Below are 18,864 nucleotides of genomic sequence, written 5' to 3'. Positions count from 1 at the left end.
TTCCTACAAGGTGCACTGTGTGTTTTGTATCACAGCTAGTCAGAAAATCAGCGGGGTTTAGTTTTTCTCTTCTCTGTGAAATTCCTGTGATGAGAACAAGAAAACCAAAGCCACTTACCTCCACGTCTTCCACAACAAATTTTGAGTTTTTAGTTATGTTGGCTAAAATAAAATCTCTGCTCCTGAGCTGCTACTCCGATGCTTTTTGCTCTCATTGCACGGTGGGTGTACAGGGCACATCTCCCACAGCATCTTGCGGGCATCTCACTCCCTGGGGACCCATCTTCAGTGCCCCATGGGGTGGACGAGTGGCCTGGTGTCTCGAGGAGACAGTCACCAGGGGCCACCCAGGACACAATACCTCTGTGATGCCCTGTGGGAGCATTTTGGACATGAGAGCCATTTTGGTAGGAATCATTTCATTCTCAGCAAAAAGCAAAAGTAGAAAATTCCTTGAAGACATCTAAGTTTTCTGCTTTAAGTTTCTTTTGTCTGAAAAATTATTTTGCTGCTCCATGACACTTTCAATATCCGCCCCCCCGGGCCTGCTCAACTCATATTAATTTCACAGAAAGCTGGTGGTGTTCAGTCCTTCAGAGGACCTGGCCTCACAAACCCCCCCAAAAACAAAAAAAAAAACACCAAATGCACCACACTGCCAACTTCCCATGAACAAAAACAGCAGTCATGCTTGCAATTGTTTCCCATATATCTAATTTCATAAGGAAACTTTTGGTAGTAGTAAGGAAGACAGATGAAGATGGAGAAGCCATGAAAAGAAGTACACCTAGTGGTACACTTCGTTCATTTGGCAGTGCTGAGACAGGGCCTCTGGGTGCAGAAGAAATACTAAACATGGCTGCATTTTCCATGGGCAGGTTGGAGCGGTTGAGGATTTCATGTGCAAGAGAAGGTGGGAAGCACTAGGGATGGGCTCTGTTCTGCAGCTGCAATAAACCACGCCAATGGGCCCAGAGGCCACGGCGAGAGGGGAAAATGTACAGGGAGGGCTTAGAAAAAAAGACTCAGAAAAATGTTGAAAAGAGGTGGAGGAACCAGCTGGCAAACCAAGATGAAAAGAGCTAAATACGCCTAGCTTGGCAGAGCAGCAGCCAGAGCAGGGACATGGTAGCGGTGTGTGAGCACGTGAAGGAGCTCAGCATTGAGCAGGGAGAGGGACTGCTTTCAGTGGCAGATGCGGGGGAGATCCGGGCATGAGGGTAACACAGCAGCGGGACAAAACAGAGCAATCTCAGGCTGACGACGGTAAAGAGCCTCCTGGCAGGAGCTGCCTGCGATATAGTCCCCCGTGGGAAGTGGGGAGTATGGGAGGCTGAAAAGACGCCTGGGCAAATCCTGGGCTGCCCTCAGGTGTTGTCTGGGAGGTGGGTGGGTGATGACAGAGGTTTTTCCTGGTGCCAACAGCCAGGCATAAGCTGGGAAAGGCAACTCTTGCCAGGAGAAACCCCACAACCTGCCCTGCCACAGAAATCCCCAGCAAAAACACAAAGCATTTGCTGGGTTTTAGTATTCTGCTTCCTCTTCAGGAAGGAGGGATGTTTCCTCCTTCTTCTTCGAACAGTTAGTAAATAATTAAAAGAGAGAGACAAAATATTCTCTAAAGATAACCTAGTCTTCTGTTTCCATGGCAACCTCCTTCCTAAGCCAGAAGCCTTTTGCTTGAGTCATACGGCAGAGGGTGAAAGCCCTTTTGCAGGGAGGCGGGAGTGGTGGCATGACCCTGCTGGGAGGAGAAGGGGAGACATCATGCAGAGCAAAAGGGCTGTCATGGACGCCAAAACATGAGACAAACAAAGTTTTTCCTTGCAAATCACTTCCAGGGACAACCAAGGATAAGATGAGAGTGCATCCATCCTAGGGGCTGTAAGTCACCCCGTGAGGTCACCACCACCATCTTTCCCACCATCTTTTGACCTTTCTCCCCTCCCAACTATTCCAAATGCAGGCCATGCTTCTCTCGTGACTGAATATCGGGGTAGCTTCTAGCACTGCACTGATCTCTGACCTTCCTCCCGTTCCTCAGCTGAAATGTTTCACAGCCCACATGACTGCCAGGACAGCTCACAGTACCACCTCCAAGTCCCCTTATGGCCACCTTCCAGGAAACACTCGGTGTGTTGATTTGTCTGGGGTTTGGATGTGTTTTAACTGTTTGGGGTTTTTTTGGTAAGCCCTACCTCTGGCTTCAAAGCAGCTCTGGGTTTGAGTCTAAGCCTTGTGTAGCCCAAGTTCATTGTTCAGCCATTTGGGGACTGACTGCCCTCCTTCCCTGAGGATGTGAAACCACACATCTTGTCTCTCCCTCTCTGCCCGCAGGAGAGCAGGCAGGGGTAACTCACCCAAAGAACCACCAGTGCAAAAAAAGCATTTAAAGACCCTTAATTATTGCTTTAATAAATCTGGATCAGCATCCTTTCTGCAAGGACAAGGACCTGGGCTCTCCTGTCCTCTCCCCACAGGCCTGAACTCCCTGCAGTCAGTGTGCGTGCTTGCAACACGGCAAACGCTCCTTCCAGCAAATAAATAAAGTCCACACAATCCTTTTCCTGGCTGTTGGTCCCATTTGATGCACTTGCTGTTTACAGCCCCAGTTCGTAAGATGCAGCAGCTGCTTAAAAATCAGACAGGTCACAATAAAACCAGAACATCTGTTTTGTACTGCCCACTTCACAGCGCTTCATGTGCCAGCTGGGAGAGCTCTGGGAGGGCTGCAGGGACCCTCTTGATCTGATGGAAATAATGGGACAGGAAGCCCCCAGGGAGCCCTGCTCCTCCTCTGAGCAGTGCACCAGCCTCCAAACCTCCCCATCTCTGTTGGGCTGCTATCCTCTCCCTGCTGCTCTTCTCACTCTGTCTTCTCTGACACACCTTAGTGGAGCTTCCCTGGGGTGGTAGGTGACATCCAAAATTCATTGTGCTCCCCTGGTGCTTGGCTTTCCTACCCACCTGCAAACCTGGGAAGGGTATAAAACCTCAGAGTTGCTGCAGGAGGAGATCCAGGCTGGCCCTGGCCAAGAAGGAGACACATACAGTCATACCGCTGGAAAGGCAAGGAGGTATGTAGCCTCTGGAGGCCTTGCTGCAACCATGCCGGGAGAGGATTGTGTCTGCCGGATTGAATCCTGGATCCTGAGGCAGGTTGTGGTTCAAGGAGTCGGTCTGCCCTCACCCTCCCCACTCGCACTCCCCTGCAAGGCAGAGGCAAGGAGAGCTGCAGTTCTCCTTCTTCCTCTCCCCTGTCTCTCCAGCTGGTGAGACAGTTAGCCTGGACACAACACACATAAACATCCTTACATTTGTGTGCACAACGCCCCCTGCACACGCGCCAATATTCCCTGCTCCCGATGTCCATAGTTGGCATTGAGCAGGACTCTGGTCCCAGCTACACTGATGCAGATCAGGAAAACGCCAGAGGATGAAGGTGATCCTAGAGAGGAGGCAGAGCTGCCACCAAGCTGAGGATGTTCTTGTAGGGTCTTCCCGCTGGGACTTGGAACAGGGTTAGCCCTTGGCCAGGGGACTGACTACATTTTGTGTTGTTGAAGCCCCCTTTGCTTTTATTTGTCTTTTTTAAAATTCTAGTTTTTGTCTTCTTTTAATATATATAGCTATAGATACAAAAATAACAGATAGGTTTTCTCTAGAGATGATTTTTGCACCTTTGGGCTTCTAAAATGAAATATCACAATTACTGCAAATGAAAGGGGGAAAAGTTCAATTTCCTCTCCCCCTTTTACCTCCCCCTCCCCTTCCACCCTGCCTCTCCTGCTCCAAATTTCCCCACATATGTTGTAATTTTTTTCCTTTAGCATTTTTCTTTCTTTGGAAAATGAAAAAGACAAGACCAACAAAGCAACAACAAAAATATGCTCTATAGCCTCTATCCCCTCCTCCCATAAGCATGCCCACTGTGTTCACACATTCCCTTCAAAGCAAGGCTTTTCACCTTAAAATGTTTCCCGTGCTCTGTGGCTGTTTGCTTTTCCCTGCTGCTGGGGCCAGATTTTCACCTGCTGTAAATCAGCATGAATCCACCTCAAGCGAGAGCTCTGCTGCTTTATACCAACAGAAGCGCACAATCACGTTTTGCCAATTTACGCTCGACCTGAAGATCTGGCCCACAATTTTTAATGTTGGAAATGGAAGCATGGACAATAAGGAAGTTCCCAGAAACAGGCAAGGCAAACCCCAGACGCTCTTCCCTTGCTTCTCACCCTGCTTCCCTTCCCTTTGGCCCCACCCTCCTTGTTTGGTGTAGCACCTCCTTCAGCCCCCATTTGCTTGTTCCTCCTTAGCACTTTCTGAAATTCATAATCTCTCAGTAAAAAAAATAAATAAATCAATCTCTCTATATATGTATATGTATATAACTAAACAGCTGCCATGCGGCAGTCACCTGGCTGGAGGGTCCCATCCCTCCCAGCCCCATGGCCTTTTCTTGTCACTATAGTCTCTGCGGTGATGGTCCAGGTCTTGCCCTCAGGCAGGACTGTTCCCGTATTGCTTGCACTCTCCCATGCCTCTGAGGTACGGTACCAGAGTATTTATTCTATATATATATATATTTATGTATATATATATATTTATAAATTTTTGTTTGCCTGGTTCTTTTTCTTGCAAATCCTTTGGAATTGCTGCTGGGGAGACACTAGTGAAACATGTTCCCCATGCCGGCAGCTGAACGCTCCCTCCCTGTGCCCCAGGGACCCTCATCTGTTCCTCTTGCTGACTCCATCGCCCAGCTCCAGCTCAGATGGGAGCGGGGAGCCACGGTCCCCCATCCCCAGTCTCCCGGGGCTGTCCGGCTCCTCTCCTTCCCTAGGCGAGGGGGTGTCCTTGCAGAAGTCTGTCACCCAGGAGGGCATCGAGAGGAAGCCCCGGGGGTCAACGGTGTAGAAGGGCTTGGCGTGGTGGGCAACGGGGCGGCGGGGCGAGGGGCTGGCGTGGAGGCTGCTGGTGCTGCTGCACTTCTTCACCAGTGTCAGCCCCGGCGGCGGGGGTGAGAAGAGGGAGGTCAGCGAGAGGCTGCTGAGCGTCTCCGACGGCTCGCTGTTGTTGCCACCCCCCCGCAGGCTGCTGCCCGCCCCCTCCTCGTCTGAGGGGTCCATGGAGTCATGGTGGGTGCAGCCGGGGCTGGTGCTCCCGCCACTGCTGTGGCTGCGCTGGTGCCGACGGATGCTTCGCAGGCTGAAGAGCCCCCGGCCCCGCAGGCTCCGGCGGCGGGAGGTGGGGGAGAGAGGGGCTGCCAGGGGTCTTTGGCTGCTGGCAGCTGGCACGGGGCACAGAGCCACTGGGAGGTCCAGGGTGCACTGGGGAGAGTCGCTGAGGTTGAGGCTGTCCTCCAGTGTGGTCTGCAGGCTGCCCGCTGAGCTGCTGCTCCGGCTGTCCAGCGAGGTATCGCTCTCAGGGGCCTGGAGAGCAAGGGTGTGGAGAGAAGGAGAGAGAAAAAAAAAAAAAAAAAAAAAATCACAATTAGCCACAATTACAGAAAAAGGGGAAAAACTTCAATTCCTCTCTCTCCTCTCCTGGGGAGGGCAGCTATAAGCCACCTGAACAATGCCACAAAGCACCAGCTCTTCAGTTTGCCCAGGGAAATCCCTTCTGGAGGAGGAAAGGTTTCAATATTTTGAGCTCTGATTTCATCCTGCTCCAGGATGAATCTTCTCCTCCCATGTGAAATGCTCCATCAAAGGGAAGGGGTGCTGGGTCTGCAAGCTGTGCAGCCCCTGCTGCCGGGGTGCCCCTGCTCACTGGCCATCCAGGAAGCAGTGAGGCTGAGATTCCCTGTGGATCCCTGCTCTCTGCTTCCCTGTGAACCTGCCGCACTGGCTGTGGATACATCAAAACCACCAGCTTGCCAGAAATCAGGGGACTTCTGTACATAGATCTCAGGCCCTGTACATAGACCTCCTCTCATTAAAAAATTAGCAACATCTGGGGAGAGAAAAGAGGCATCATAGTTCTTTTGACCAGTGCTAGTGGCAATGATGGTATTTAGGGCAGAAAGGTGGGGTCCCCTTCTAGCAGGAAGGGGAAACAGCCTTAATTTCCTTCTATCAGTGCTCAGTTAGTCAAGCTGCATTTCAGTTGTTCCTAGGAAATTGGTCTGTGCTATGAGATCATCACTGGGACACAGCACTGCGAATTATGGATGTAGGACTAGAAGTGCTCTCCTGAGCCATAGCTATTCAATACAGTCTGCATCACATAATCAGAAGCTTACCAATTTCTCCTTTACAACAGTTCAGTACTTTTGTCCCAGTGGTATGCCAACTCCAGAGCTCTTTCTCTTCATGTCTAAACTTAAACGAGAAGTTTCACCACCGCAACAACTCAGTGGCCTCAGCTCGAGGCTAAATTTATCCCTAGTGAATTTATACACATTTGTATTGTGCCAACAGTGTCTGTCACATAGAACTGGATAACATATGATTTTATTTTTATTTTTATTGTTTAGTTTGTCTGGAATAGAGCGTCCCTGTACTCCTCAAACAGGAATTGTTCATGGAGTGTCTTCCAAGGACAATAACAGGGATCTCTATTGGACTTTCATCTCTGCCTCCTCTGCTCTTCAGAAACACTTGATCTTCCCTCACACTTCTATTCTTCTCTTTCACTAGCGAGAAATAGCTGCCTTTTCAGAAAGAGATAGCATCTTTCTGGGTTGTAAGGGCTAAGTGGGCAGGGGAAAACAGCGAGCTCAGGGACACAGTGTGTGGATGTGGCACGAAGGGCTGTGGAGGAGGTAGGGAGGGAGAAGCCTGTTCCAACCAAAGCAGGTGTGTGATCCAGAGTCATGGCGCTAAGAGGAGCGGAGGTGGCTGTGCAGCTGCCATCTCCCTGGTTTACACTGTGGCTGCTGTGCATGCAGGTGTCTGCAGCTCACTCAGCACATGGGACCCAGGAGCAAGCTAAAAGGTGATGTGATTTCATTTTCACATGGGGCTAGCTGCAGCTGTCAAAGCAGAAGAATATATGATTTCAGGGGGTGAGAGCTATACAACACCCCTTTGCTATACAACCCTCTCTTCTCCCCAACCTTCCTGCATTCTGCAGTCCATGGTGCTCCTCCAACAGGTTAGATCCTGACCATCAGAGCTGCCTCTTCCTCTGCCTTCCTACCCATTCAGCCCTCTCTGTTTGGGTGTGACACGAAGATCACACTTTCCTAGCAGAGTGAAGCGGGGGTCCTCACCTGACGAAGAAGTGAACAGTTCACACTTGGAGATCTCAGTGATGCCCATGAGCCTTGCAGAGAGATCTTAGGAAGGTTGCGTGGACATGAGACTTTCTCAGGCCCTGTCTGGGTGGTAGAGATGGCTGGGTGGAAAAATTCTGCTGGTACAGGTAACAGAGGGCAAGACGCACCTGGAGAGAAGGGGCTGGGAGGGACTGACAAAGCACCAAAAGAAATGGGGAGGAGAACAGAAACAGAAGAAAAAAAAAAAAAAAAAGTTGAAGAATCCTCCAATTTGATTTGGTGCCTTTGCTGCTGTTACACTGAGGGTCCTGCAAATCCAGTGTTCGGAGAATATTTAGTAACATACCAAGAAGACTCAGCCTAGTGTTCACAGCATAGTCCCACTTTCTACACAAGGACCAAAACCTGCACCAGACCCAGAAGATCTAACGCAGCTCAGAGCCATAAAGCAACAGCCCAGCTTGCCTCTCTGGTTGCTGCTCTCACAGAAATGCCAAGCCGTAAGGCCTTGATTCAACTACGTATCACTGCCAGAGGACTTTCATCCCAGATCCCGCAAGGCACGGGATGAAGGGAGATAAATAAACTGGTGGTTTGGGAAACCTGTGGACCATAGGAGGCCAGAGCATGCTCAATGGTAGAACTGGAGCACTTCCGCCAAAGGCAGACATATATTACACGTTCCCTGAACCTGCCACCTGAGGAGCCTGGTCTCAGGGGGCAGCAACATTTCACAATGCCAAGTGAGCACAGTTCATCCAGCTGGCATGTCAGGGGAGGCTGTCCCCACTCTTGTCTGACTGTGCATGGGCGCACTACTGTGAACAGGAATCAGCTCTTTCACGATACTTCACATAAGCAAGTCTGAGCGAGGATATAAGATCTAGCAGCAAAAGAAGGAACTGCTCCTCACCCCATTCCTGAGGACTAGCAAACTGAAAGCTAATTCTTGGTTAGTGTAACTCCACGTCAGTTTAACTCCATTCCGGGCAGGGGAGAGGCAGGAGAAAGGCAGATGAGCTGAACCAACCCACACTTTCAGCAGACCTGGAGAACGATGAGAACCATGCTCACCTTTGGTACTTTCATGCTTTAGCCAAGACTGGACTGAGTTGAAAGGAGTTTTCTCCATTTCACACAGGTAACTGTCCGGGTTTGTAGAGCCATCTGCACTGGATATTGGGAGCAGGCATTCCCCCAGATCTCCTGCCCCATTGGAGTCAGGGCTGTCCTGGCCATCCTGCTGGAAAAAACAAGTGAGGACAAAGACTTGTAAAATTTAATGGCAGGTAACAGAGCAGACTTGTCAAAGCCTCAAGAAGGGCTGATTCGGAAGATACCTTCAAGCTAGCTAAGAGATGCTCAGGTTTGCAGCCCAAATCCCCTAAAAATTTAGGCTCATTCAGAGGAAGTTACTGACAGTAGTGAAGAGAACTTTCAAAAACATACATCCCTTTTTTTCTCCCCAAATCCTTCTCTATGATATGTCTCTATGGAGAAGCTCTTGAAAAGTGACCAGAATTTATATTCCTCATCAGAGACACTTGGATGAATACAGAGCACTTCACAAGAGCAGAGGCAGAAATACAGCACATGGTGCAACATGCCCATGACCGCCTGGGGCTAACCTTGATCTCCTTAGGACTCAGCTGAGAAGTGCTGCGATTGTCTGACTCATCTCCTAGAAGGATGGAAGAGGACTTGTCTGAATTGAGGGATAATGCTTCCATTTCAGCCAGCTGGACCTGCAGGAATGGAAAGGAGCTGTCACAGGTCATGCTTGGCATCCACATTTCAAGCAGTCACACTGTTCATGATGGATAAGTGAGAGCCTGTAGACCCAAGATCAATTTTAGGTTATATTCCTTGGATACATCAGGTACTGCCTAACCCAGACCTGGGCTGGGCAGGAGAATCCACTTTTTAAGGAAGGTTGATCATATGATCTGCAAGCAGCCCACCACCAGTCCATGCTCCTCTAGTGCCAGAATTGGAGGAAGGAGTCCTGATTCTGTCCCAGCGATATGGCTGGCACAAGGCCCTGCAAGTAAAGCCAGGTGGGGAGAGGGCTCCCTCAGGCCGGTGACAAGGCAGTCTGCTCTGCTGAGGGATGAGGAGTGGACCCTTCTCTCTGAAGGCGCCATGGACAGCCCTGCTTAAACATGAAGGTGCTTTCATTCCAGGGATAATCATGCCTCTTGCAGTCCATGCCAGTATCATGCTTTTCATATTCTTACCTTTATCACTGAAACCCTGTTTCCCTTCAGCTTCCCTGTGTCTTCCTTCTCCCCTCACCTCTAACCTACCCAAGACCTCAGCTAACACCATCTCCCATCCTGCTCTCCATCCCTAAACTCATTCCTCCCACCCACCCATACTTGTGCTCTCTTGATTCCTGAAACCAAGTCTGACCACTGCATCTCTCTCATACTTGGGCCTCAGCTCCGCTCCAGTCCCGTGCCTGACCTTGCTTCATCTTTGGCCTATTTCATACCACGTGTGCCCCTCTCCCATCTTCTTTCCTCCAAGCTTTCAATTCCCCTCTACCTGACATCTCTTTCCCACAATGCCTGAAAAGCATCTCCTTTTTCTAGTAGCCTAAGCAGCTGCTCTGTCTCTCCTGTGCTCGGCTTTCCATCACTAGTCTCTAGAGTCCCACCAGTTCCCACCACCAGCACCTGACTCTTGAAAGATATATTCTGGGTTGTCTTAGTCAGGACAACTTGCTTCCTGGCCATTTATCTTGTCCTCCCCTGTGTTTGTGTTTGCAAGAGGCGGGTACAGCTTTTGTGCTATAAGAGCAGGTGGAACATTTGGAGAGATGACTCCTTCGAGCTGGGAGTTTAGTGGCTTGTGCCAATGCCAGAGACTGGAAGAGGTCTCCATCTGAGGGATAATGCACTTTGAATAAACAGGGCGGAAAACCAGAGCTGGATTTAAATAAAGGGCACAAATGACATCCTTATTTGGGATATTATTCTGACACGGGAACATGGTGCCGTTCAACCATGAAGAGAGCCCAAAACCAACAACTGCTGCTCAGAGCACAGACGCACTGGAGAACCCACAATGAAGTTATGTCAAGCACGCTACACAGCCACCAGTCAACAACTACTTGTGTAGAGAAACACAGTCTTCATTCAGTCCCACTTAATGTGCGTACTCATCCATTACTCGCCTAAGTGCTTGTTACACCAGAACAACCTCACAGCTGTGCTTGTAGAGACACGAGCATGAAATGTGATAACATCTGTAACTACCTTCTTCATCCATAAAAAAGGGTTTCAACAAAAGCCAGAATAGTCTGTTCTTCACTGAACCGCTTGCTCACAAATTCTGGCCACCCTGGGATCTACACAATAAACATAATCAACAAAGTCATGAATAGATAAGCTGCATGTGTGGAAACGCGGTTCACTGCTGCTCACTGGCAAGCTCCTGCCCCTGGCTAAACACACTATCAGCCACCAATACACAGATGTCTAACTGTCAACCAGCCCAAAAGTGAAAGGATAGCAATGACAAGAGAAGAGGTTAGCGGTATGAAAAAAAGATGTTTTGTTCTTATAGCTTCCATTACTGCAGAATATTTAAAAATCTTCTGACTAAAGATAAGGAACAAAAAAAATTTAAAAATTGCAGTGGGGGGAGAAAGGGCTCTTCACTAGGAGCACAATCCATAAAAACTGCCAGGGACATCAACCCGAGACACTGAACCATACACACTTATCGCCTAGAATATAACTAGTTGCAGATATAACATATCTTTAAGAACAGAGCCATGATTACAAAAAATCCTTAATTGTACAAGTAGTTGGTTTGAAAATAAGATGCCAGAAGCTTAACTGGGAAAGACACTGAGCACTTCTGCTCAATGGAACAAAAAGCTTAGCACATATTAATAACTTTGAGCATATGTTTAAGTGTTGTGTCCATCCACTGTGCTCAGCATCTTGACAGATTAAACTACAAACAAAATGGGAGTGAACATTTTTGGCTAATATGTGATTTTTGTCACAAGGGCAGAGTTAAGGGTGATTTGGTGGGCAGCAAGCATACTATTTTGTTCGAACACACATGTATTGAATGGGACTAGATAAAAACTGTTTTTCCTCTATAACTTGCTGTCAATTGCTTCTGAGATAGTACAATTCTGTCTGTGCGTACAATGCACATTTGGATATGCTGATGTACCAGAGTACACTCTAATTTACTAATGACTATGTGCATTCCTGGTGTTAGTGCTGGGACAATCCTAGCTGTGACTCCATGTAGTGATTTCCTGTTGGAATTTCCTCAATGTTTTTATACTATGAAATATGAGAAGGTCATGATCAACCATGATTTAAAATCCTGAGCTGTAGTTTTGATTCATATAATCAGAAATAAAATATCTACATTTTACTACTAAAGTTATTCCTGCAAATATAGACAATTTCTTTTCAATTCCACATTTTAGATGTATTGAAATATCAATTTTGAAAAATAATTTATGGCTCCATAACAACCATTAGAGAATATGATCTAAGAATAATTCTTTGATTGTGATTATTCTGTTAAACTCCTTGCTGTGGCTGTCTAGTTTCCTTGTTGGAAAGGCAAGAAAATCTGTTGTTGTTGTCTTCCTTCCTAGGCAGGATACTGAAGACTATCTGGAAGGTTTTCAAATGCAGCAAACTAGCTGCAAATGACTTAATTTCGGGGTAATCATTCTGGAATGCCTTAGAAGACCTGATTTTCTAAGAAGGCTGAGCACCAACTGCTGAATATAAGGACTTATGTAAAGCAGTAGAAATCACAGTTAACTGAAAACTAGTTATTTGACTGCATTAATGCAGCATCCATTTGTGAAGTGTTGCAATACTGATCAACTACAGCAATGTTTGTATTTTGATACTTTCAAAGGGAAGCTATGGGGACAAGCAGATAGCTGACAGGCTGAAAAAAAATTAGAGCATCAGAACTAGGCATCTGAAACCAAACATAATATTGTTTTCTTCAAACATGGATAGAGCGTTCTGCCAATGAGAACTCTCTTCCCAAGTTTCTGGGTTTCTTTATAAGCAATAGCAACATATCAAGTTAGTTATGGGGAAGGAGATAGTGAAGATTGCCACTGATGTCCTGACAAACGAGCCAAGCTACTGTCACAAGTCTGACCATGATTGTAGCACTTAAATACAATAACATGATTTCAGAAACAAAATTAATTCTGCTACTCACCTAACTTCTCCCAGGCTACTTTGCTCCTGATGTTTCACAACATGAAAAGACTGTTTGCTTAGGAAGTAGTCTTCCAAAGCATCTACCAGCTTTAGGAGCACAAGCCTAAGCCATTTAGTGTCCTGCTCTTAGCAACAACCCATTTGTCAGCTAACAGGTTCTACATCAGAAAAGAGACTCTCAAACTTTCTCAGTGGGCCCATTTTTATTTAGTTTTTGCTCAAACTAATTAGCTGTTTTTCACCACAAACCAATCCTTGCTCACAGGCGGTGACTCTGTTCAACAAGGCATTTAAGCATGTGCTTAATTCATCGACCTCAACAGGGAATAAGCAAGCACACACTTAAAATGAAAACAAAACACATGCTTAAATCTCCCACTGAATTGTCCCTGAGTGCTGTCACTGGGCTGAGATCCTTTGAGTCCTCCATACAACATAAGCTTGAACCTCTGCTTTTCTTGCAGAACTGAACACAAGAGCTGCCAGGACGCCTTCATAGTAATTTCTCTACAACTCATTCAGTCCCTCCTGACCTACGTCCTGGCACATCTCACCTTTCCACCACTTCAAACGTGCCCTGTGGCTAAGAAGGGCAGGCCTGCACTAGAGGCAGTATCAGCAAAGCATGACAGATGACAAACACAGGTCAACAAGCTCTCTGTCTACACAACCTACAGCCAGGAGCACACATCGGACAACCTGCAGGCATGTGGGTGTGGGTGTGCAAGTCTTGGGGGGGAAAGTCCCCTCACGCATCCTCGTACGCGGGTTACCTCTTGCTTGTCATGGTTACACTTCTCGCACATGGCCGGCGAGGAGTAATGATGGAAGACGGAGCCCGATAGGTTATCGATGATCATTAACTCCCCGTCGAAGGAGTCCTTAATAATTAAAGAGACACTGTCCAGCCATAAGTTCTCCTAGGGGACAAGAAAGGGGGGAGGATGGGAGAGATCATTTTAAGAATGCCGAGTTTTTTGCTTCAAAGTTTCATGTGAATTTGGGGCTGGGTTTTCCACCCTGACTCATCTGGAGCAGCACTTTGTTCTGCAGGTACCTGCACAGGGTCACTGGGGAAGCATTTGCTCCTTAGGGTGTGTAAAGGTGCCAGAGTTCAATGCAAAAAAAAAAAAAAAAAAAAAAAAAAAAAAAAAAAAGAAGGGACTGTCTTCACTCACTGTCAGTGCACCACAGCACTGCTCACACCTCCCTTCCAGCTCTGCTAGAGTGTCTCACTCTTGATTTGCCATTTCCCCTGCTCTGTTCTTCTGAGCTCTACTCTCAAATTTGCTCCTAACACACCTTTAGCTGATCTGCTCCATCCCTCCTCTGCTGGCCCTCAGGTTCCTACACCATGATGACAATGAACAGGACCCACTGCTATCACAGCCTTGTCCCCACACGATGCTACCAACTCAAAAGCCTACCACTGAAAGCAAACCTCTCACCCTGAGGTGGAAGAGTCTATCTGCTACAGCTAAGCCCTCTGTCATCTAGGCTGCCCAGCTTCTCCCCACAGCTACTTGCTGCAGTCTGGTTGGTAAGCTCAAAGGTGTACTTACCTGTGCTGGAGAGTAACATCTCATGCACAGACGTCCTTCAGGATCTGTTCTCCCACTGCCTTCTCCTGTTCCTGCTCCTTTTCCCTGTCCTGAATTTGGGGAGCCTGACTTGCGGGAGCACAGCCCATGTGCAATTTCCAGCTCAATCTCAGCATCCATCTCCGCATCCTCCTGGGCCTCCTTGTTGCTGTCGTCAAGATGTTTCATGAGCACAGCTACCACCACATTGATGAGGACAAACTGGGCTGTGAGCACAAAGCTGACAAAGTACAGTGGGGAGATGAACTGCAGGTTGCTGAGGCAGCTCCGGTCATCGTGGCTGCAGTCACGCAAGGTATCCTTGAGGGGAAGTTGGGTTTGAGAGGGAATGATGGAAGGAAGGAAGGAAGGACTAAAGTAAGAATACAAGCTTGGCTGCTCTTTCTGCCAAAACCCACTGATGCCAATGGAAAGAACAGGGCAAACGCTTCTATCACCCCACACCCTCTGGGATCATGAGGTTCTCAAAGAATCAGGGACACTATCTGATCGTGTGCTTTTTGCTTCAGAGCAAGTATGTCTAAAGGTGTACAGAGTAAACTACTTCCAGACCATCACGTTGCCGCCCACTGTAGCCACGTACATGTGAGCTAGAACAAAACTGAGCAGTTTGATACTGCCTTCTCCCATCCAGACTCAAAAGCACCATATATGTTCAAAGAACTTTCCTCTCTCCCTCTCCTTTGAAGGAAATATTTATTTTTGATTGGCCTGGTAGTTCTGCAGATGGATGCCATGTCCAACGCACCTATATTCAGCTTTGATAACAGGCCTTACGACAGTGGATATTCCCTCTTAGCCTAGACAGTCTTCTTGTTCCTCCCAAGGACAATTTGCACTTTTCTCAGCCAGATGTCTGTAGGACTAGATGAGCCCAAGGTCTGAGTTACCATGGTGGGGAAGGAGATTCTGGCCCAAGCAGGGACCTTATCTAGCAACTCAGCTCCTGCGCTCCTTCCCTTTTCTAGCCCAAGCACTGCTGAACAGAGCACACATCAGAATTTCTCCTTCCCCACAATAAGGACATCCACACCTCTGACATCCAGTTACCTTCATGATCCCATTCCAGTTGTCACCTGTGGACACCTGGAAAAGTGTGAGGAAGGCCATCCCGAAGTTCTCAAAGGTGGCGTGGCGGCTCATGCCCTCGCAGGGGTTCTCATCATTACATACTGAAAGGAAGGGGATGGCAGCTATCAGCAGAGGACACACTGCCAGCCCTGAGATCAACAGCAGGAACTGGGGAAGGGGACTTCAGGCTTCTCACAGCCTGGAGACCTCTGGTAATGGCTTCTGCACCCTGCCCAACAGTTGACTGTTGCCCACGAATACAGAAAAATTCCTGATGGCCCAGCCCCAGCATATCAGGCAGCGTAACTCAGTTACTTAGGGGGATCCTCCCAACATGTCATTGTGCTGCCTTTCTTGTTGGTCAATATTCCATGGCAAGAGATATAAATAAGCCTTCCCTGAGTTTTTCCTGTAATCTTGAAGGCGATATCAAGGTAGGCAGTGCAGAAAAAGCAAAAGTTTAAGAATGAAAGAGAAACCAGACACTGCTTTTATTTTGTTAGGCTGTAGGACAATAACAATTTAGAGGGAAATTCCTCTTATATCAATTACGCGTAAGGGAGAATAAAGGCCACCAAGTAATTCAGTCCCTTTATTGAATGAGTACTGATTTTGAGAAACCTCAGCTTCCCAGCAGGTCTGTATCTCACACTGGAGCATGGTCTGCTTGAGACTTACCCAGTTTTCCAAAGAGCTCCACTCCTAGAGCAGCATAGATGAAAAAGAGGAGCATGAAAAGCAGTCCGAGGTTTCCCACCTGAAAGCAAACAGCATGGTCAGCCTACCCCAAAGTCTTTCATCTGTACTGGCAAGTGTTTCTGTCTTTCCAAGCCTGAAGAGAACAGTAGCAAATTCCCAATGTACAAATTCAACCAAACAATTTCTCATCACTTGGAAAATCACCAGTGATGGCACTGTTTGCAACTGGACTTGAAGGATGCTCTTTTCCCAGTTGCCTCCACTCCAGCACAAGCTGTGGCCAGGGCTGACTGAAGTGTGCAGTTTCTGGGCCAGGTGAAGACAAGCACATGGGAGCAGGGGCGCAGAAGGTGAAGCCAGTTTGGCTGGGTGAAGGACAAGCTATGGATTACAGCATAGAGACATGTCCTGCAGTGCTACATGCCCCACCATACTGCCTAAATCCCTTGAAGTTATGCTCATGTGAAGAGTGCAATAGCAGTGCTCAAAAAAAGACAGGGACACAGGTACACCAGCTCCTGCCATGAACCAGGCAGAGCACGGTGGGGTAAAGCACCAGCCACATGTAGAGGTTACAGTAGATAGGCAGGTGGGAAGGAAAAAGGGTAAAGAGACCCTCTTGAAATGTGTGGAAAGGAGAAGAGAGAAAAGGAGACCATGAAGGAACCAAGAGGAGAAGTAGAGCTTCCTTTGCATCTCGTGAATAATAGGTCAAAGCCCAATTTCTGGGCCTCCAGCAGTTGCTGTTTGGAAATGCCCCAATGCAAGGATTGCTCCTTCATGGTGCACAAAGGCAGCAGTGCTACCAGTAACATGGCACTGCCCCCAAGTCCTCACTCTCCCAAATCACTGCTTACCTCTCAGTCTCCTGCCTCCCAGCATGTGGGGCAGCTGGGTTATATGTAACGAGCAGGAAAGGGTTTCAGAAGAGATAGGCTGAACAGTAACAAAAAATGACAGTAACGGTTAGCACACTGTCGGTGGAGCAAGAGAAGGCAGGGAAAAATTAAGGACCTAACTGGTATATGGGTGTTTTTGAAAAAACAGACAGTGTTTGGTCTGAATGCATATGGCCACCGGGCCTTTGTTAGGATCATCCACTTCAGGCAACTGCTGTGCCATCCAAATTCAGGAGAGAAATGAATGATTCAGCCCACCCAGTCCCCTGGGCTGCCAGGTCCTGGCTCGCTACATACTCAGTGGAATGAATTATTTCTGATGACTAAATTGGACACCATTGTAAATGCTCTGAACACACACACACCCCTCTGGGTCTGTGTCTACAGGGCATTAAGAAAAAGAAGTTAATAAAACTTAGCTAAGAGCTAAATTTCCAAAGGGCCCTTTAAAATTAAAGCTCTATTCACTATTAAGAATTGTTGCAGTATAACAAAGACAGGAAGGGAATTGAAACAGGACAACTGGAGATGCCTTATATGCCATTAGCAAGCCAATATCCCTGATGTGAGTCTGTGCTCTAGGAACATAAAAAGAAAGGTCGAGAGGAGGAAAAAGCACAAGGGAAAGGACAGCTTATTTTAAACTGCTTCTTTTGGCAAAGCCAATAAATCTTGGAGAATAATATTACAGATAATTCAATTGTCCCCTGAAGACTCAGTGTATAAAATATGGAGACTAAATTCAATCTTTTAACAGTGAAACTGGGGGATTTTAGCCCTGCTTTAAGTGCAGATTTTTACACAACTTTAACTATGGAGTGATTTTTGATCCCTCTGTTATATAACTATTAAATGAAGCCAACCTGTTACAGAAGCAAGCAAAAGCCAATCAATAGGAAGTGAATTGATCATAGGCTTTGATGCTGCAAGGATTAAGCACTACTTGGTACTACCTTCCAGGAAATATCTAGAGACCAGACCTTTAGACATTTGCTTGTGAGGGTTTTGTGGCAGATATTAATGACCTCCAAAAGACCTGACTTATCATCTTGGATAGCAAAGGAGCTGTAGGTGAATGTGAGAGAGAAAAGCCAGAATTTATAGAGTATGGAAGAATATGCTTGTGGTTTGTGGCTAGGACCAGACAGCAGGGCTCAGAAGCTTGAACTGCGGTCCCAGCTGTGCCTTTTGCTATCCTGAGCAAAACACTTCACTGCCTGATGACTCAGTTTCTCCATCTACATGACAGGGATATGACCATTTCCTCCTCTCCTATTTATTCTTTATATTTTGGGGGTAGAAGTTGAGTGTCACCATTTAAGTACAAATACACTGCAGAGTCCTCTGACAGCTTCTGGATACTGCTTCAGCTAGCTCTTAATATCTGTGTGTTGCATTTATCTGGGTTGCAGAATAAACATGCCACAGACATGTAGATGCTGGATCTGGACACCTGCTCCATTCCAGATCCTTGCCTGAGCAAATCAGCTGTTGTAGCTCCTGCAATGGAAAAGAGCAAGGTGCAAAGAAGCTGCACTGAGCCAGCCTGGGGCAGCAGAGCCAGAACTAATAAACGTTACTGACCCAAAGCTACCTGCTGTAAGAACACCCTTAATCTCCTGTTCTTTCCATTGTCCATTGTATCTCAGCCCCCAACTATCCTGGATGATAATATTATTATATATCCTATATATGAATTATATTATTATTATTAGACAAAAACACAAATTATTCTTGTATAATGAAAAGCATGAGAGATTAGACAGAGCACAGGATCCAGGAAAGATCAAACTGTTTCCCCCTCGCTTCTGTGCCATGAGATTCCTCTAATTCAGATTGACATTTATTGTCACCAACATCAGAAGTAAACTCCTTGGGTAGCTACTCATGCTGTTTTCAGATTGATTCTCAGCTCTGCATCACTCACTGAGACTGGCATATTAGCTGATAAATCAACTGACAAATGCCCATGCCTTTTGATATCATGCAAGACAGCTGCCTGCTTGGGGCCTGCCAGGGGAATGGTCTGATGTATGATCAGTAGAACCACTTGATGCCATTACTCCTTGCTTAACAATTCTCTCTAGAGGATCCAAAAGGAAGGGGACCAGTCTCCCTTGTTGCTCATCCATCACGGAGGATCCTCA

The 18,864-nt window shown here is 47.2% G+C and overlaps 1 protein-coding gene across 1 annotated transcript in view; it reads right to left on the bottom strand.

The window, feature by feature from the left end:
- Positions 1-4,730: 4,730 nt before the first annotated feature.
- CACNA1I (calcium voltage-gated channel subunit alpha1 I) overlaps positions 4,731-18,864 on the bottom strand; it is a gene marked incomplete at both ends in the record, with an annotated part of 159,604 nt that continues 145,470 nt past the window's right edge. The window contains 8 exons of the mRNA XM_082309099.1: positions 4,731-5,432; positions 7,217-7,413; positions 8,297-8,465; positions 8,851-8,967; positions 13,221-13,367; positions 14,010-14,348; positions 15,099-15,220; positions 15,798-15,876. Coding sequence (XP_082165225.1) covers positions 4,731-5,432; positions 7,217-7,413; positions 8,297-8,465; positions 8,851-8,967; positions 13,221-13,367; positions 14,010-14,348; positions 15,099-15,220; positions 15,798-15,876 — 1,872 coding nt within the window. The remainder of the gene's footprint in view (positions 5,433-7,216; positions 7,414-8,296; positions 8,466-8,850; positions 8,968-13,220; positions 13,368-14,009; positions 14,349-15,098; positions 15,221-15,797; positions 15,877-18,864) is intronic.

The sequence above is a fragment of the Platalea leucorodia genome (genome assembly GCF_965183815.1).
Source record: "Platalea leucorodia genome assembly, chromosome: 4".
NCBI classification, from domain to species: domain Eukaryota; kingdom Metazoa; phylum Chordata; class Aves; order Pelecaniformes; family Threskiornithidae; genus Platalea; species Platalea leucorodia.
The sequence above is the reverse complement of the archived record's forward strand: the minus strand, read 5'-3'. Positions and strand labels throughout refer to the sequence as shown.